Here is a 20,403-nt window from a genome sequence, read left to right as displayed (position 1 = left end):
GACCAGAACTGAATTATTTTACAGTAGTGGTCTTCAGCAAAGTCTGCCTGAGGCCACGGCTCCTGCTGTGGTGCTCCAGCATGAGCAAGACGACTGCTCTGAGGTCAAAGACCTTTCTGCAGAGCTGCCATCTCCTTCCCTTCCATTTCACTTATGCTTTCTGGGTCTACAATATGCAATAAGAGAGAATCATGGTTCAGGTAAACAGGTGCTTCTCAGAACAATCCTGCTGTCTCAAATCATTAGCTTGATGCACAATGCTTCACTCATGCTTGCTCACCTGTTCCAGGTTTTAACCACAGCTGAACACTGATGCGAACAGATCTGCTCAGATACGTAATTGCACAGAACAAGAGAAACTGCACTGCCACAGCTGGAGCCCACAACATCAGATGCAGACAGGAGCCACCGCTCCCAGCAGCTCAGCCCTAAGAGTGAGCACAGCAAAGCAGCACCTTGCAGTCAGCCCTGCTGCTAAAGCCAGGTGAGCTGCCAAGGTCCCTTCCCACCCATGTACCCACATGTGATTCTGTGATCCCACGGACACACACCATTTTTTCAGGCTTTTCAAATGCACTTATAAGCAGAGGCTACGTGTTGTGGTTTGTTTTGTTGGTTTTTTTTTTTTTTTTAAATAAAAGTTTAATTCCTTCATCAGGTCACATATTTAAACACAAATGCTGCTGAAAATCCTCACACTGCTGCTCTGACGTCCTGGCTCTCAGCTCCCGAGGCGTTGGCAGTGCAGCAGCAGGGCTCCAAAGCAGGAGGCAGGAATTGGGCTCTCGGCACAGCTCAGTGCAGGATGCAAAGCAAGGGATACACTTTCCAGACAAACACCAATTCTTATACAAAAAAAAAAACAAAAAAAAACAAACAACCAACAACCCTACACTGTAATAGAAGTGTTAACATCGCCACAGGACAGGAAATCTAGGAAGGGAGAGGGGAGAAGTTCTCATTAAAAGGCACAACTGAAGTCGTACTTCCCAGATCTCGACCACCTCTTTTCAGTTCGTTCCCCTTACAGCCCAGTAATCCTCCCAATGCCATGCCAGTCACCCCAGCAAGTCATCTCAAGTTCCTTCTTTTCCCTTTTCCCTTCCCCATCTCACAAACAAAACGAGGAGGAGTGCTTATAAAAACCAGAGCATAAAACAGCTTGACCTGTAACACCATAAGAGTCCAGGAGAGACATTGTAAGATTGTCTGGTACAGTTACTACGCGTTCAAGTTTTGGATGATACTTATTTTACACCCAAGAGCCTCAGCTAACTCTAGTTTTGGTATTTCTCTTTCGGGCACCTCGCTGCCCATCAGATTGGTTTTGGATTTGCAGTTTTCCCAGTGCTGTGTAACACAAGCCCCTTCAACCCACTGCCAGAGGCCAAGCTTCTGCAGGGTGGAGAGGCTCAGCTACCAGAGCACTGGTGAAAACAGACCAAGATACACGTGCACAGCATGTCCAGGTGCAGTACAGTACACAACACAGTCCTCCAGTCAGTAGCAAGGCTAATGGGAACTTGTGAAATGGAAGAACTGGTTTTAATCTACCCTAAAACCCACAGCCCACAACCAGCAGGTGCCCTCTGCGTAAGAGGGAGAAGAATACTTGCCCAAGGAGCACCTTCACCACTAAGTTAACCCAACAGCAAGGCAGTTCTGCACACCACACTCTCAGCATTCTGTTGTGCAACACATTAAAGGACATTTCTTCAGTACTGAAGGGGAATTCAAGTCTGCAAGCTACACCGACCTCCTTTCGCAAGAGGAAGGTGTAGCTGAACCAGCCCCAGGTGTGAAACACTTCCCAGGTGTCCCCAGGGCTTCAGCTATGGTCAAAGCTTGGCCAAGACAAGTCTTCCTCATCCCTCTTGAAGAGCTGGCAGCTGCAGAGCAATACGACAGCAGCCTTTTGGGCCCTCGTTGTACATCCAGACCCACACGTCCCAGGGAGATCTACTTCCCTAACAATTCAGGGTGTGCACACCAGGTCATCTCACCCTGCCCACACACAAACCCTCTTCCCCACCCCCCCCAAAACAATTGTGGCAATGCACCATGTGTCAGTCCTGCTCTCCACAGATCTGCAGCACTGAGCCAATCCTACTGATGAGCCCCCAGTGCACAGGGTTGCTGGCAGAGCTGGAGTGTTACAGAGACGAGCTTTTTGCCCCAGCCTCCCCATGCTGGGGTCAGAGCCAGTAAGCCTGACTTAAAGCAGGAGGAGCTGTGGAGAACTGCACTGGAACAAGCAGAGTCTTCTACTGGACTTTACAACAAGCTGAACAACTTTTGGTTTAAAAAAAAAAAAAAAAAAAAAAAGCCATACAAGCAGAAGCTGGCATCAGTTGTTATAAAGGGACATGGCTGAATAGGTAGGAGACAGATTCCCCATTATGAGTCCTCCTGATGGCTTCCGCAAGGATCATTGAGATGTCAATCACCTGGAGGGGAAAGAGACATCAAACCTGTGAGAATGGCTGCTAAGGCAAGAAAAAAAATCATTCCAGAGTGAACTCAGTGCCCCAAATTTGTGCCGGATCAGATGAAGACAAATTAGAGTTGTACACTAATTTGTAAGCAGGCTTTTACTTCTCTGTCCCTCTGAAGACAGCGCACATAAAGCACAAGAAACCCTTCAGTGGTGACCTTTCCCAGCATGACAATCTGTTGCCTTTCTCTGCTGAGACTCCTTAGACTTTTACCCCATTCCACGTAGCCTGGGGCTATCTGACTCAGTCTGCAGTTGCAGAGAAGTTCAGGGAGTTTACAGCAAGACCAAGATTACTTCCCTTCAGTCACAAGGCTTTACCATTGCCACTGCAAGGGTTTATCAGAGATGAAGCTACACTGCTCCAGTTCAGTGCCAAGTTACACGAGTGCTGGCTCCACCTGGTGGGGTAAACCAGTTAACAGCAGAGAAAAAAAAATGAAGCTTCAAACTCCAGCTCTGAACCCCAGCATCTCACACTTCAGTACAGTGCAGTCTCTAAGAAGCACTATAGATGTGGTGCATGAATTAAGTGAAATTCATATTTAACATTTTCTTTTTCCTGGATAATTTGCCTAAGAAGGAAGGGTGGAAAAAAAAAAAACCACCTAAGAGCTGCAGCAGCAGACAGAAGATGGGACTTAGAACTGCTAGAGTTCTTTATTTCCAAACACTGAACAGCAGAGGTTACTGTAAAGGAGTGACATGTGACAGCCTGCAGAACTACTGCCCTCATCTCACATGCTTTTGTCCTATAGATCTGTGCTGGGAATTCAGTGCTTAGGATGCCCCTGACTGTGTGCACTACAGCAGTATCTTCACAAGCTGCCTGTTTTCATGGGGACAGCAAAGGGGTTTTCTTTCTCTTTCCTGAACACCTGAGCACTGTGCTGTGGAGCTGCCACCTGCCCTCAGCCAAACCAGCACAGCATGTGCACAGAGTGAGGCTGAGCTCCCTCTTATGTCACTTTCAGCTGTTATCATACACACTGTTTTCCCATATCTCTTCCCCCCTCTGCACAAAACACCTTCTCATAAAAAGGACATCTGGATAAAGGAATTCACATAAAGGGTTGGTTACAGGCCTGGAAATACAAGGCAATGTTTGAAGTTGTCACAGCCTTTCAAATCTTGCTTTTTCTTTCCCCCCCGACTTGTTATGAACTCAGTAGCTTCTCTGATCTCCCAAAGGCATCAGGAGAGGCAGCAAGAGCAAAGCTTTTCCCACAGAGACCAGAAATCCCTCCAGACAGCTTCTTCTGACCTTTCTTTTGTGGGAAAACAAGGCTTGCACCCCATACTGTGGTGGGTGATGATTTCACAAGTGACATCAGCATCATTATCAGCTTGAGAAATTCCTACCTACTGCTTTCTGCTTGAGTACGTGTCCTTTGCATGCAGTACCCTCTGCAGGAGTGACAACTGCTTGCATACATTGTGCCCCCCACGTGATCAGTAATCTGCTCTAGGTAAGGCAAGCACTGAAAAAAAATGACTTCTAAGTCTACCTGGATAAGCAGGTTTCTTTCATAGGTGTCTGCTAATTAGAACACAACACTGGTCAGTGCTGGGAAGCTGCAGTCTGGTGGTACTGCTGTAAATCCTACACAGCGGTGGTGTTTTCCCCACCAAAAGGGAGGCAGACAAGTGGGCCGTCTCCAAGGAGAAAAAGGAGGAGGTGCTCACCTGGATTTTAGGGCACTGCTTCATCTTGTCCTCCTGGGGTATCGTGTTTGTGACTACCACTGCCTCAAAACAGGCGTTATTGATCCGAGAGATTGCCGGCCCAGAAAAGATCCCATGAGTTAAGATGGCATAAACTTTGGTGGCTCCAGCTGACACGAGTCTGTGAGCAGGGGAGGGGGAAAAAGAGGAATGAAGAATTACTAACCAGCATTAAAATGGGTGCAGGGAAGAGGTTAAGCCACTGCAATGTGGGGAGGCAAACGGTCAAACAAGTACCATAAAATCCACCACAAGCAAGTTAAACACTGCAACAGCATCTATCAGCCCTGGGATATTTGGGTCGTATCACACAAATCCACCTTCTGACTTCTGCCAACACAAGGGGGCAGGTGTTACCAACTAGTGGCTCTTTTAGTGCAGACAGCTGATATCAAAGCCTGGAAAGCTTAGTACTAATAGAAATTCAGATGTGTGATATTAAGTTGATGGTTGAGACAGCATTTAATTATATCAGAATCAGTGCTGGCAACCTGCCTATATTAAACTCAAGTGTGAGAAATCGAACATCACTACACTCACCATCAAGAGCAATACCCACCAGCCATCCCTGGATACGTGCTTTCAAATAAGAGAGGAGCCCACCTGGCTACTCATATAGTCAGAAGTTCAGCTACACTTCTCATTTATTCTCTGTGGTGGATGGAACAGCTCTCCTATGAGAAAAGCTTGAGGGAACTGAGCTTGTTTAGCTTGGAAAAGAGAAGGGTCTGGGGACACCTCATTGTGGCCTTCCAGTACTTGAAGGGAGCGTATGAACAGGAGGGGGAACGGCTGTTTGTGAGGGTGGATGGTGATGGGACAAGGGGAATGGTTTTAAAGTGAGACAGGGGAAGTTTAGGTTGGATATGAGGAGGAAGTTTTTTCACACAGGGTGGTGAGGCACTGGCACAGGTTGCCCAAGGAGGCTGTGGATGCCCCATCCCTGCAGGCATTGGAGGCCAGGCTGGATGTGGCTCTGGGCAGCCTGGGCTGCTGGCTGGCGACCTGCACACAGCAGGGGTTGGAACTGGATGAGCACTGTGCTCCTTTGCAACCCAGGCCATTCTAGGATTCTACCTTGTGAAACTTCACATACAAATCAATGAATTCATTAGTCATCCCTAGTAATAGCTGGTTTTTTGATTGAGGAAAGCATCAGCCAGCCCTACTCACTTGTCTGCAGCGTGACAGATGGTGCCACACGTGTCTGCCATATCATCCACCAGAATGGCCACCCTGTCCTTCACATCACCCACCAGCACCATGCGATCCACCTCGTTGGCTTTCTTGCGCTCCTTGTGAATGAGGGCGAAGTCTACATTCAACCGATCTGCAATGGAGGTCACTCTGAAGAGAGAACAGTTTCCAAACCACACTTAACTCCAGGGCAGCTTCAGTCAGATCACGAACTGAAAAGATGCTAAGATTGCAGTAAAGGAAGCTGTCACCACATCTGCTCACTGCTCCCCGTCGTTAAATGTGACCACAGGAAATCTTCCCTGGAGGGACTCAAGCTTTATCTACTGCTACTGATGAACAGTGATGTAAAAGCTTCACTGGTGAGAAATCAAACGATAGCTGGCTGACTTGGCACTTGGTGACCTGCATTACACAACAAGGAGCTGAGCACACAGAAGGCCCTGGCTGACACACCTGGGTCACAGCGCTGCTCCAGAAAGGCACATAGCTTGGCTCTTTGTAACAGATAGCTGCAATCATTTCAGAGTGTGTGGCTCAGCTCAACACACATCAGCATTTTGGTGCAACGGTCTCCTGGATTCAAGAGTTCACCTGCTTTACTTCGCTGCTCATGTGTAACCATTATACAGAAGCAGCAAAAATCAGCCTTGTTTCTCACTAATCTGACACCATTCCAAACTGCCCACAAACTGCTGTTCATCTGCAGCAAGATGGGATTTTGTCAGACCATCTTAGCAGAAACGCGCTGTGACATATGCTGCTGCTCTTAAGAATTGTGTATCATCTGTGCTCTCAGGGAAGAGGACGAGCAGCAGCAGGCTGAAACCACAGCAAGCAGTTAAAATTAAGAGCAATAAAGCAAGAAAATGCCTCAGCAGACTAAATACCTCAGAGAGAACAGTCTAGCTGAAAATGCATTATTATCCAGCACGAATACCTTGTCTTGGCATACGAGCACAAGCTACATGATCCTCTCCTTTAACATGCGTAATTCCCTTCCTAGAAAGAACAGTTTTAGTCTGGGATGTAGTAATTGGACAACTCCTATCCACGCAGCTGTGATTCTAGAATCTATTTCCTTCTCCATGCAGCTCAAGAAACCTTTTAGGTATTCCGCAGGGAGAGTAACTGACTGCTCTTCCCTAGCTGCAGCCAGCTGGCAGAGGGGGAACATGCCTTCAGAGCAGGGTCACAGCTAGCTACAGGCACACTCAGGAACTCAGGTAGAGGAAGCAGCATCTCTGCTCGCTCTGACAGCTTACCTCTTGGCTCCACCAGCATCTGGTGAAACAATGGTGCAGTTCTTCCACTCGGGAATATTCTCTTTGATCCATTTCAGTACAGCAGGTTCAGCATACAAGTTATCAACAGGGATGTCAAAAAAACCCTGCGAGAAAGATGACAGGAACAGATGCAGCTGAAGGTCACATTCCAAGACCAGAGATTGGAAGAAGATTTCTATGTTATCAGGCACACAGCCACAGCATTTTCTGCTTCCCTATCTACTCCTCTCAGTGGAATGGCATATATACAGAACAGTGGTAAGACTGGAACCAGTTCAGCAGTGTAAGTAACACTTAACAGCTGACACTTTACAACGTGGAATTAGTTCTATCTCAAGTGGTATAGAAAACCAACCTCAAAACATAGCAATGCACCTGGTTGCACAACTGGACGCTGACCCAGCAGACTGCTCAGGTAAACCTCAAAGTTCACTAAAAGCTGAAGTTACTGCTGGACAGGGAGCAATGGACTGGAGCAGGGAGCAATGCCCAGCACAACAGGCCTTCTGCTCAAGGTGCAGGGGAGCAGATCCTTCCTACCATCAATTCTGGGTTCAGCAACCCCACGCATCCAGGCTGAAGCCAGACATGCTGGACAACGATCCACACAGCACCAATTATTCAACTCAAACTCATCACTGCTGCTGAAAGGTGATCCCCATGGCAGACATTGCTGCTCCAAGATGCAAAAGGAACATCATTGCTGGGCTGAGATCTTTTGTATGAGAGTGCAGCTGAGACTTTCATGTTCTATCTGAGATGAAGCATTTCTGGGCAACCACCACCAGAATTTACACTGACATGTGAGTGGCTGCATTTTCAATCATTAAAATGACAGCAAGCCCACCTACTTCACCAGGCAGCAGAGACCTCTCTGGATTCAAAATGCTTGCACCAATACAACAGATGTGCTACAACTGTCCCAGGTGTAAACTGTTCTTGGTCTCACAGCTTGTTCAAGGTGGAGAGGCAAAAGACTAACAGCTTGACACCTTGCTGTCCCTCCTCTCCCTGCTAAACAGCTCCTGCTGGTTCAAAGCAAGCCCTGGTCAAAATTCCAATTGCTCTGTTGAGATGGCTCACTTCCAGCAAAGCCATTGTTTTCCATTCACCAGCAGCTTGGGAAGGGATCAAAGCCAACTGCAGAGGAAGGGTGGAATGGATACAAGCAGAGCTGCCCATCTCATCAGCAGCAAGCTTTCATATAACTGTCCTGGTCAGCTGAATGCTGGTAAGCAGCTGTGCCAGCACACCTGGAGGGTGTGGGAGCTCAGGGCAGCAGTACTGTTACCCACTGTGTCAGGCAGCACCACTCACTCCTCCCTGACTGTCCTGTATTGGAAAGCTCTGCTCAATATTTCAGAACATTAAATAAAACCGTTCTCCATCTGAAATTCCTCACGGGACCAATTAAGAACACAGAGTGCCCCCGTATGGTGACCGAGCTGCACGGATCATTTACTAACCAACACTCATTTATACAGGGCTCGTTATGCATGGTCTGGCTGAGAGCAGCTACACCTTTATTCACAGAGGAACCTGTTGCCCACCTCCCCACCCCCTTCTAACTGACCCTACAGCTCCCTACCAGCCCTGCGCTCTTAAGTGCTGACTGCTGCTGTAGCTAAAAAAAAGCAGATGACAGGAAAGCCTGCAAGGCAGTAAACAGGCTCAGATGGGAGCAGCCAAGTGCTTCCTAATTTCAGTTCCTACCTGAATCTGAGATGCATGCAGGTCCATTGTGATTATGTGATCTGCTCCTGCCACAGACAGCATGTTTGCAACCAGCTTGGCAGAGATCGGGGCTCGGCTCTAAGACAGGAAAAAAAACAGTATTTAAGACAAGTTTAACTCCTTCATCAAGATGTCAGCCTTCCACCCCTAGGCAATGATTCACATGCAGTTACTAAAAGCAGCACTCATTAACATTGCATCTTTTCATCAGCTGCTGATTACAGGTTGGTGTACTTTCGAGCAGAATTACATCTTTGTGAAGATGAATCTGCAGTTCAATGCCCTCGGGTTTAAGTTCAATTAAGTTTTATCTCTTCCTCCACATATTCAATTTCAGCTAAGCCCTGGCAGGCATGCAGGCCTGCCTGCCGGCCTCTCCTTGCATGCACACATCTTTCCCCAGCAGAACCCCTTCTTCAATCCCTTACCTTGTCCTTTTTGTCCTGCCGAGCATAAGGGAAGCAAGGGATGACAGCTGTGACTCTGCTGGCTGAGGCAATCTTGCATGCATTTATCATGATAAGGAGCTCCATCAGATTGTCATTGATTTCCCCACAACCACTCTGCACAATGTAGACGTCCTCCCCACGTACGCTCTCTCCTATTTCCACACTGGGAACAGATGGGGAAAGAAGAGATGGATCCAAACAGGAATTAAAGCTGCAGTCATTATCTATGCCTGCAGAGCAACCAAGGGGCTGCAATCCTGAGGGTCTGTGGGTGACAGCACCATGTAATCACGGGTGTTTGGCACCAACGCTGTTGCTTGTTTGCTCAGTAGCTATTTCACAGTGTTCGCTGCTCACATTTAATGGTTCAATAAGGCTGAAAGCGCTCAGCCTCTGCTTTTAATCTCAGTGCAAGCTGAGCATGTAAACCCCCTCAAACAGTTCCTGTCCCCCCAAATCACAGAAGTACAAAGCAGCAGTGTATAAAGGAAGCAGGGATGATGGCCAGTCAGCAGGGAAAGCCAAGCCAAGCTCCCAACAGAAGCCATGCTGCAGCAGATTATTCTATTAGAGCCCTAACAGCTTTTCACTGCTTTGAACAGAGAAGCCCTCCAGCTTTTCACTCTGGAAAGGCTTTTGGGGTTAATTTCCTCCTGGATGTAATGCACACTAATCCCTGCTGATGAAGGCACTGAACACAAGCCAAAGGTCCTGTTTGCCAGCAGCACGCCGCCAGCTCCAGCGCGTGTATCAGGACACCTGCACCCAAAGCAGGGCTGCAAGGCACGCAGCCATCTCAGGCTTCCTCAGCTTTGAGGCTCCTGTAGAAATGCTGTACAAGATGAAGCCCTAAGCGCTGCAACAGTAAAATTTAGAGAAGCCTGCCACAGATGTGGAAGGAACCCAGAGTCACTCTAAGGAGGATAAATCCTCCCCCAGTTTCTCCCAGTGCTGGCAATGCTCACATCCTGCAGCAAACTCTGGGAGCAGGCAGGCAAGTGATAACCCCACAGCCCTAATGGCGTTGTGTTTAGAGCACCTGAAGGCAGACCTTCAGTTTTATTCATTTCTCATCTTATCCTCCCCCTTCAACTTGTTTTTATTGAACACCAGGCCTTGCTGCTCCACCTCCTCCAGCAAACTGTTAACTCTAGACATCTTGCCATGCTTATTGCTCTGGTGGAGACCTACTCAGTGAGCAAACACCAGAACTAACAGCACACACAGTGCCATCTCCCGCTGCACTTTAATACCAGAGTTTAACACTAGAGCCCATTTACTGTGTATGAGCACAACTGAACTGTTCTGCTTTTTCTTTCAGCACGGGCCTTGAGTTGACAGAGGTAAATAAGAAATCGACTGGATGTTTAAAACCCACATCAGTGCTCATACAAGGACCTGCTGGGAGGGATGGGGACGTGAGGACAGAGCAATGACACTGCTGTCCATCACACACAGCCCTACCACACCTATGTGCACAGCCTCAGGGCAGCAGTTCCAACACCACGAGATGGAAACAACTCACGTCTGTATGAGACCGTCCCTGGCCATTCAGGATTCCTCCTATCACACTGGCTACGGCACATAGGGCTGATTTCCTCCAGATATCCCCTACCTCGGCATACATTTCAGCTTCTCCTTTCTCCTAACTCCACACACACAGTGAGGCTGCGGCTCCCGGGGCTCGTGGGGAGGCCCCGGGCCACGTGTGTGCCGCGCCCCGCTCACCTGCACCGCACCTCTAGCCCCGCCCCAGCCCCCGTAGGGGCAGCCCCGCACAGAGCCGCCAGAGGGCGGGGAGGGGGCGGCCGCGGCGCCGGGCCCACCGTCTCAGTGCGCTCACGGGAGCCCCGCGTCGGGCCCGGAGCCGCCGGCCCATGTGTGAGGCCCGCGGGGCGCGGCCGCCCCCAATCCCGCCGTGCCAGGCCGCCACCCGCCGCGCACTACAACTCCCAGCAGCCCCCGCGCGGCGGCCCCGCGGAACCCGGGCCGTCGCCGCCGCGCTGCCCGCCGGGAATTGTAGTGCGGCCCCGCCCCCGCCTCACCATGTCTCCTGGTTGCTGAACTTCTTGGTCACCACCTTGCCCAGCTCCAGGCCCAGGCGGTCGGCGATCTTCTGCGACAGGTCCTGGTGCGAGCTCCCGCTGAAGATCTTGATGTTGGGCATGGCGGCGGCTGCGGCGGCGGGAGCGCTGCCCTCCTCCTTCTCCTCCTCCTGCCCCCCGCTCCGCCTCGCACCGCGGCCCGCTGCGGCGCTGGGATCCACCCGCCTCCTGCCAAGGGACGCGGCAAGGAGAGCGCAAGCCACGCCGGACGCGGCTACTCCGCCATCTTGCCCCTTCCCGCCAGCCGCGCGGGCCCTTTATAGACTCCTCGCACTCCGACGGACACGCCTTGGCGCTCTTTCATTGGCTAGGCGGCCGTCGGGGGCGGGCCCCATCCCGGCGCTCCAATGGTGTGAAAGGTGCGGTGGGCGGGGCTTGGCCTGCCTTACCGAGCGCCCAAACAACGGCCGTCGCTGGGGTGCAGCGAGGTGTGCGCGCGTCCTCCCCAAGTGGGCGGGGCGAAGGGCAAGAGGAGCCGGGTGATTGGCCGCTGCTTGTCTGCCTGCCCGGCGATTGGCCAGAGAGACCGTGGGGATGGGGGGGGGGGGGGGGGGGGGGGGGGGGGGGGGGGCGAAATTGGCCACGCGCTTGGCGCCCCCCCACCCCCCTCCGGCCGCCATGATGGATTCCGCCCTAGTGCTGGGAAGGGGCCGTGGTGGAGTGGGTGCAACTCGCGGCAGATCCAGAGAACGGGAAGGCTGTGGCCCTTTGCCTCCAGTTTGTTGCTAAAAATGTCTCATTTCGATAATAAAGCGATAAAACATCGGTCGGATTGGCTGCCCAATGTTCACATGGGATGGGTGGGCATTGCTGACAGCGCGTTGCTGCCATTATTCCCTGTGAACAACTCCTGCACTTCAGTCCGTTTTCATCGTTCTTACCATGTGGGCACTTCACACTTCACAGCAATTTGGGTTAATTGTGAGAGGAACCCCCCCCCCCCCCATGGCTGTATGTAACTGCTTCTCCTCAATACAACCTGTGGTTATCCTGTGGAATAATGCATTTCTGCGTCTAGATTTCAGTGATAAAGCTCTATATTGCAAAAACAGCCTCGAGGCCTCTCTTCCCTACACGCATCCTGCAGGGGGTTTGAAGAATTTGGGGATGGATAACTTCCAGTCCTTGACATGTTCGATTCTGAGCCATTTCCTTCGGCCTTGGAGCTTTTTTTCCCCCTACATTGCACATCCCTGTTCCTCCAGAGCTCATTCCTGAGCCCTGCTCTGGGAATCCCAGGCTGATGCACACTGCAGTGCACAGCAGTGCCTCTCATGGATGAGCTCCCTTGGTTTCCCTTCTGCAGTCACAGTTTTGTCATCACCTGGCATCGCAGAGATGGGATTCTCATACAAAAGATGAAATTAGATCCCTAATCTTCTAAATAGGGCCTCAAGAACTTCTCTCGTGTCAAACGATAGGAGTGTTTTCAGCATCCCCTGCTGCCTCCGGTGCTGCAGCCACCCAGACTTCTTCAGAGGGTTGGACAGCACGGTGGATACCAGGACAAAAGTCCATCCATCTTAACGATTTATTGTTCTTAGAACGGGATAATGAGAGGTTTTATTGAGGAGAAGCTTTTAAGCAGCCTGCAGCTAAGACCTGGTTAAACAAAGGCAAGGAGCTTGCTCAAGAGGTTCCTCTCCTTCAGCTTTCAAGACGGGTTTACCTGGATCTGCCTTCAGCTGGCTGCAGGCAGGGGTTGGGTGGCTGAAATCCAGTCTGGCTGTCAAAGGGCACTCAGGAGAAGGTCTGCAGTTCAGTAAGGCTGGATGTGAAAGTGGATGGGAGTAGTTTTTAAAGTGCCAAACTGAACGTGCCTTGCTTCGGTTTGAAAGGCAAATGTAATAAACCGAATTACCTCCTTCCAATCTAAGGAACTGTATTTAATTCCCATTTGGTTTACCTCATGGAGAGGCACTCGTTGGCTTTGGTGTTGGAAGGACCTATCCTGAAGCCTGAGCTGCTGTGCTCCCCTTTGGCAATACACTGGTGTCCACCTGCAGGGATGCTGAATGCACAGGAGTGGCACTGCTCCCTTTTTATTTACCCGAGAGCCTGGAGGTTCTCTCAATCAGAGATGGCATTGCGTTCCGTGGCCTGGCAATGTATTTTCCAGGAAGTTTTAAGCGGCTCATTAATGCTATCGAATTTCACGGCGATGCCAATCAAGACAAGCGACCCTTTTCCCTCTCCTGCCACATTCCTGCATACAATTGCTGCTCAATCACCACCGCTCATCACCACCGGCCCTACGTGCACCAATCATCGCCACCATCAGAGACCCATTTCCATGGACCAAGTGTTTACAGAGTGTTGTTTCCCTTGTGGGCCATGCAGTTCATGAGTGACACTCGGTAGGAACAGCACAGCTCTGCCCTTTGGTGCTGGAATTCACCGCATCCAACGCATTCACCGCCGTGGGTCAGGGCCCATCTCTACTCTTGGGGTGTTCAGATGTCACTCTCCTTTCCAATATTCTCACTTCACAATTCACAAAATCTTACCATGGGCTCCAGGTGCATTTCTGCTGGCTGCTCATTTTCTGCTGTTTCCCCGCCTCTGTCATTTTATCACAGGGATTATTTTCAGATGAATTCCCTTTCCGCTACTGCCAAACCCTCTAGGATCAAATGAGAGCCGTCTTGTTTCCTGATCCTTACTGACTCTATTAGAACAACTCCATTCCTTCCTTTGAAGAGGAAAATCACTTAATTGTAGGTATCCCATTGGTTCCAGATGGGCTGTGTGTAGGAACGGAGGTCACCCATACTACACAGCTACACACAGCATCACTGAACCGGACTGCAGTTGTCAGGAAAAGGACTCAACCATAGGAAACTGCTCCAGGCTGGATGTGGCTCTGGGCAGCCTGGTCTGCTGCTTGGCGACCCTGCACATAGCAGGGGGTTGAAACTGGATGAGCACTGTGGTCCTTTTCAACGCAGGCCATTCTAGGATAAGAAGCAGTGCAGATTTGGAATTACAAGCTCACTAATAGTCCTGCCTGGTCCCTTTGAATATGTTCCTAATTTTTATTGTGTGATTGCTACCCAAAAACAGGAAGATGGGGTTCAGCAACAGGTAGATATTATTCCTGTGCTGAAATCTGCTGTTTGATCTCTTTGGATTTAGGAATATTTCCAAGGTTCTTTTCAAAGTGGGATTTGGTGGAAGCTCCTAACGGTGCTCTGGGTCTCATGGCTCACCTCAGGGCACGCATCCAGAGAGGACAGCACTGGGAATTCTGCTGCTTTTAGCACAGCTTGTTTGCCTTTTAATGACTTTATAGTTCAGCTGCAGAAAACCACCCTGTTCGCTCCTTCCCTGGGGAGCTGGCTGGGACATCATGCCCCATGCAAGCTCCTTGGCTGCTAATGCCATGGAATTACCTAGCCTGACACAGAACACATCTGGAAAACAGCTTCCCAAAATCCATACGGGTCACTTTCTAATACTCTGAATGAGGACGGGAGGTGTGGGAGAGCTGGGATACCTGCAGACTTTTCCCTTGTCCAGGTCAAAGCCGTGGTTGACCCAGCCAGCTCTGCATTGCTCGGGATGTCCTACATGGGAGTGCAGCCCCGTGCTTTAAGAGAGGATAAAATCTAGCAGTTCATCATTTATCTTTGCATTGGCACTGCCTTGAGCCTGTAAATGTGACGTGGATCGCTGCTTGCAGGAACGCAGACAGGTGCCCAACACAGTGAGGTCACTGCAGAGCAGTGAGAGCAGCCTGGTGACAGAGGCAGGGATGCACCTTCCTGGGGTGAGTGCTGGAACCGCTCCTCCCTTCTCACAGGGACACCCAGCTGTCCCCAGAACCTACACAGGCAACAGCAGCATGTAAGGCATCATTCATTTCCACTGCCGTGCTGACTGCCCGCTAGATGGTACTGAGAGCTCAGCACCGGCTCCAGAGCTGCTGCTGGAAGTGCCGGCTGTCAGTTCTCAGGCTCTCTGTGGTGTTAAAGAACCTCTTGGCTTTTTCCAAGGTTTCGATCCATCCCCAGCTTTATAAATAGTCGTCCCAGTCAGTGTCAAGCACCGTTTGTTATGTCAGCATGAGGAATGGTGTGATGTGGATTAAAATAACCAGCCTGGGGGCACAGGGAGCGTGTGTGCACTGAGGCTGCTGCTATCTACGCTTCAGACAACACATTCAGCCCCCGTACAGAAAGCGGCCCAGTTCCTGAGGCTGTGTGCCCGATCTACATCAGACTTGTGTGGCCCTGCAGGCTGTAAGGTATGCAGAGGGCAACATCAACACCTTCCTCCCCGGTGTCACGCCAAGCAAGCCAGGCAAACCACGTCCCCAGTGCAACCTCACCTGTAGCTAGGAGACTGTTTGCACAGCTTTTGCATCAAACCTGCTGCTCTGTGCCCTCCTTTCACAGCCCAGCACCGACCATACGTGCATTTCTATAGCAACAAAAGGACGGGTGCTTGCTTGTGAGCGCTTCGCACAGAACAGCCCGACTTAAAAAACAAAAAGAAGACCCAACGTGCTCTTTTGGATATTAAGATGAATATATTTAATCTTTCTTGTTTGTAAAACAAGACATAAATTTGTGTATATATATATATATAATTTATATATATATTTTTATATATACTATATACAGACGATAAAAAATTTTTTCCTCTGTATGAGACTGAGAGATTTATGGAGGGATGATGTAGGCATCACGGGGAGCTTGAGGAAACTCAGAGCTTTGAAATAGATAATTGAGGGGGAAAAGAAAACCACAGCTCCCTGTCGGCCCTCAGCGTTACTACAGGCTCTGCCCACCGTGGACTGAAATCCAAATTGGCTCTTCCACTGTATATTTGCTACATGGTTGTGGAAAGCAGGAGGCAGAAGGCTCCCCTCTGCCTTGCTGACAGCAATGGCCAAAGCCCGTTATTGCACTTGGTAGAGGATGCGCACGTTAAAAAGCACATTGTGCACTTCCATAGCTCTTATGGAAGAACGAGAGATTTCAAATGTGCATATTCATTTAAAAAAAATAAGAAGAATAGGGATGGGAAATGATAGATCCTGTGGAGATCCCTGACCGTGTGCTCAGCCAGCCACAGGGCCAGCTCGTGGGCTTTGGCAGCCCTTTCCCCTCCTCCTGTGATCTCCCCTTCAGCCTGAGATGGGTGCAGGGAGCGCAGGGAGCCCTGACCCCCCGTGTGCATGAGGTGTGTTGGGTGGCACGGCGAGGTCCATGCGATGCTTAACCTTGCTTTTTCTCCTCCTGGCTGCTGTGTTTTGGAGGGTGGGTGAGTGCACTGAAGCACCAGTTAAGGCGGTCTGATTGATCAGGTCTAGAAGCTAGACTGGGAGTAGGAGGGCAGCCCCCGGGGTGTGAAGGAAAGCGATTAGGAGTTGTTTTACCATTCATCTAGAAGTAAAAAAAAGTAAAGAAAGGAAAATCAAACAAACAAAAAACCCAACCCGACTCTGAATAAATAACCATTATGTGATACTAAGCAATGTTCCTCATGGCAGTCGGTCCAGTGAAGACAGAAGAAGGCTTCCAGCCCCTGGCGAGGAGGGCAGGAGCAGCACTGCCTGGCTCAGGAGGAAGCCATGCCTCAGACCAACCCGACCTGGGCTCCTCTCCCATGGGCACTGTGAAAGGAGGCGGGAGGAGAGGGGCTGGGCTGAGCCTCCAAGGCACAGACCTGCTCTGGAGAATGGCATGGAAGAGGTCTCCTCTCAGCTGCTAGCCCAGCTGCTGGCTTGCACTGGTCACACAGCGATCCGGGTCTCTGCAGGCTTCCTAGCGTGAACACGGCCATCCAGCAGAGGATGGGGAACGACTCCCTGCTCACACAGCATTGAGCTGCTGCCTTTCTCAGGCAGTGCCCGTGTACAGGATTGGGCCATCAGTGCCTAAACTGTGGGAGTAGAGCCTGCTGGAGGACCTAGCCCTGTCCTAGGAACGTGGCATCCTTTCCCAAGCCTTCGTGCAGCAGCAGGGAGTTGCATCCCAGAGATGCCTTCTGCTGCTAATTACATTGCATCTGTGGGCCAGGAAGACCCTGGAGGCAGAAGAGCTGTTTACGTGGCAAGACACTGGTTTGGCTCCAATCGGACCGCTGCCCAAGTGAAGCCGGGCGGCATCAGCTCGGTCCCTGCTCACTGCTGGGCACCACGCACCGTGACACAGGGGACAGTGCCAGCTCTTTGCGCGAGGGAGGCCCAGAACCATTCAAAACCCAGTGAGCGTGGCAATGGGATGACTGTGCCTCCCGAGTGCCGGAGGACAAGCAGTGCAGCTGCTTGGGACCCCTGGCACGCCATCTGCACAGCCTGCAACAGGGCGTGAATCTCCCTTTCCAAACACCACCAACGTTGCCATCCCTTCTGTCGAGAAACAACGTCTTTTTCGCTGCGGACCTCAGCGGGCGTGGGCTTTCCCTGCAGACAGACAGACAGACAGACAGACATCCTCACCAGACCTACGCGATACAAGAACCACTGACACACAGCCCGGCACACACTGGCCTGTTGGCTTCTGCAGCTGGTTTACTTATTGATCAGCGTCTTTAGGGAGCGTGTGAGCGTGCTCATAACAGTGGCAACCGTGGCGGACTGGCGGGCGAGCTGCTCCACCGTCTGCTGGTGGCTCAACATTCTGGCCGTGGATTCCTCCGCTGCCCGCAGGAGGAAGGTGTAATTTCTCACCACTTCCTCCACCTTCGTCAGCAGCTCTTGGCGCTGGGACTCCGAGCGCACGATGTACACCAGCCTCACGAACGTCTCGATGAGGCTGCTTAGCACCTGGAAGCTGCTTGTGATGGCAGACAGCATGTGGGCAGGGCTTTTGTCAACGGCTGCCACGCGGCGGCAGGACGCCCGGAACTCCTTGAATTTGAGGGCGAGCTCTTGCTTGTACTCAGCCAGCTGGGAGATGTAGAGTTTGCAGTCCCGGACGTCGGGGCTCACCACGCACTGCCGCAGGATGGTCAGGAGCTCGTTGGTGTCCAGCTGCACTTGCAGAAACCCATTGGGCAAGCTGTAGACGTGGCCTCGAAGGATGTTGATCTTTGCCAAGCTCCCCTCAAAAGTGGAGGTCCTTAAATCTATTTCCTGGGTTTGACCGTCGCTGGGACTGCTGCAGGCTGTTGCATCGAGGACCTGAAGCGTCCTGCTCATCACCGGGACCATCTGGTTGTCCAGCTTCATTCCCGGCAGTATCTGCATGGGGATGGAATAGGACAGCTCATCCTTCTCGCTCCCGTCATCCGCAACATCACATTTCCTGTAGTAGAAGCAGTACCGGATGGAGCAGCACTTCTCATCCTCCACGTCTTCATCCCGCAGCTCCGCGGGACTTGGATACAGCTCCTCCTGGACAGAGAACACCGCCGAACCTTTCTGGTTCTTTTTCTCCTGTGCTATTTGGACATAGGACGGATCAGCCACCCCAGCGGCTTCCTGGATTTTGCTCTTTAGAACAGGACAAAGGATGCTGGGCTCAGACTCCTTCTGAAGGCCTTTCTGCTTGGCCGGGTAGATGTTCTGGTAGATGTCAGAGGACAGGGATGTCCTATCAGTCTTATCTAATTCACTGACACTGTAGCGACGCAAGAGCTTCTTGTACTGCGGAGCTCCCATGCATTCCCCTCGGGAGGCACACGTTGTCAAACAGGACACATCGTTTTCTGGATCTGACCGGTAGTCCCTGGACTCTAAGCTCGTCGATCGTATCCTCTTGCCTTTGGGAGGGCTGCTCATGCTTGTCAACCTAATGGCTTCTGCTTGCTGCTGGTCATCAGTGACCTTATCCCTGCCGTGCCTCTCCAGTTCTGGCATCACCAGCTGGCTGGGGGGTGGCCTCACCCCCCTGCAAATCCGCTTGCAGTCACAGCTGCGTCTTTGCTCCCTGGACATCCCTGGGACTTTTTGCACAGGACTGCTCCTTAGCTGGCAGCTGCAGCGCCCAGGGGCAGGAGGGTGCAGGTACTCCTGTGGCGGGAGGTCACCTTTGCTCTTTGGCTTGAGCAGCTCTTCCAGGAACTCCAGTTCATACTGCTTCACTTTCTGCAGCTGGGCCTGCCGCTCGTCCGTCTCCTTCTTCAGCCGGGTAGGAAACGTAGCAGAAAACAGGTTCCTCAACCTGAAGGGAGCTTTCGGAGCTTTGGGTTTAGCTGGGACGTCAACATCTGCCTGGGTGGCCTCCAGGATCTTGTCTACTTTTTTGGAAGGCACAGTGCTGATCTGCAGGCTCTCAGACCTGGGCACCAGCTGGATTGGCCCCTTGGAATCCTCACTGGTGCTCCTGAAAATGCCAGCAGGTGATGCAGAGTGCGGGTTGCTGCTCTCGGCTTTTAAGCTTTTGGCTGAACTCTCCTGTTGCGTTTTCTCTCCTTGGTTTGAAGGAGCCACGTGTTTTTGAAATACAAGATTCATGGCTTCCCCCCCTGCCTTCTGACCGGGCTCTCCGCTCGCTGCTTTTCCCTGGGTATCTCTACTCACCTTTTGCTGGAAGCTTTTAGAGGCAAAAGTCTTACCAGGCATCGTTTCTTCACCTCCTGAGGTGGGATGCAAAGCTTCAGCCTTACTGCTATGAGCTTCTATAGGACTCGGAGAAGCTTCACTGTACTGCTGTTGAGAGAGCTGCTGTTGCTGCTGACAGTGGCACAATGGCTCTGCAGTTAGCTGACCTCCTTTAAGTTTCAAAGGCTTGTTGCTGGCTGACACACAGCCACCGGTCCCATTCACGGTCTTGTCTTCTTTTGATGCTGCTCCCACTTGAGGGGCTGAGCCTTTAGCATTTGCCACTTGCTGCAGAGCAGCTGAAATGATGGCTGGAGTCACACCACTTTTCTGATCCAGGAGGAGTTTGGGGCTCGGCAGAACCTCTTTGGGCATCTTCTCCTGTAGATCCTGTGACTGCTCTCTGTTTGGTGCAGCTGTGGTATGCAGAGGTCCCTCAAAGGCAGCTTTTGTGTGGCCTGTACCTTTACATTCAGAGCCTGGCACCAGAGCCCCTCTGTTCTGCTCGCTACACTGGGAGGTGAGCACTGGCTGGGCAGCCACGGTGTAACTCTGCTCAACATTCTGCTGCTCCTGTTTGCTCTTGCAGTTGGTAAGGCTGGGATTTGGGTGAGAAAAAGCTGGCTTCGCTGAGGAGCTTGTCTCCTGGCGGGTGAGGGCATATGGTGAGGTGAGGACAGCCTGGGCAGCACAGCTCTGGATTCGGAAAGGCAAGTCCTTTCTGGCCAGGAGGTTCTCTTTGTTGATATGCTGAGCGAGGAAGTAGGCTGCGTTCTGGTGCTGCTTCATAGCAGAGACCATCTCTGAGACATCGGTGAGCTCTGAGGAGTTGGTCTCATGGCCAGAATCCAAGGATGACTCAGGTGTGATGGCAGCCAGGACGATAAGACCTGGGGAGGGACACAAAGAAAGCCCCACA

The 20,403-nt window shown here is 51.3% G+C and overlaps 2 protein-coding genes across 4 annotated transcripts in view; both read right to left on the bottom strand.

The window, feature by feature from the left end:
• Positions 1–2,342: 2,342 nt before the first annotated feature.
• PRPS1 (phosphoribosyl pyrophosphate synthetase 1) lies at positions 2,343–11,243 on the bottom strand. Its single transcript, XM_048959628.1, has 7 exons — positions 10,931–11,243; positions 8,865–9,048; positions 8,416–8,514; positions 6,682–6,806; positions 5,393–5,566; positions 4,181–4,340; positions 2,343–2,447 (listed from the first exon to the last, which is right to left on the bottom strand). Exons 1-7 carry the CDS (start codon positions 11,050–11,052, stop codon positions 2,355–2,357), a joined length of 957 nt encoding a protein of 318 aa, XP_048815585.1. The 5' UTR covers positions 11,053–11,243; the 3' UTR covers positions 2,343–2,354.
• Positions 11,244–15,587: 4,344 nt separating this feature from the next.
• FRMPD3 (FERM and PDZ domain containing 3) overlaps positions 15,588–20,403 on the bottom strand; it is a 47,596-nt gene continuing 42,780 nt past the window's right edge. For all 3 annotated transcript variants that reach the window (XM_048959724.1, XM_048959725.1, XM_048959723.1), the window contains exon 17: positions 15,588–20,374. In XM_048959724.1, the coding sequence (XP_048815681.1) occupies positions 17,511–20,374 (2,864 nt within the window). In that variant the 3' untranslated portion in view covers positions 15,588–17,510. The remainder of the gene's footprint in view (positions 20,375–20,403) is intronic.

This window comes from Lagopus muta, chromosome 13 (genome assembly GCF_023343835.1).
Source record: "Lagopus muta isolate bLagMut1 chromosome 13, bLagMut1 primary, whole genome shotgun sequence".
Taxonomy (NCBI): domain Eukaryota; kingdom Metazoa; phylum Chordata; class Aves; order Galliformes; family Phasianidae; genus Lagopus; species Lagopus muta.
Note: the sequence above shows the minus strand (reverse complement) of the source record. Positions and strands in the feature narration are given on the sequence as shown.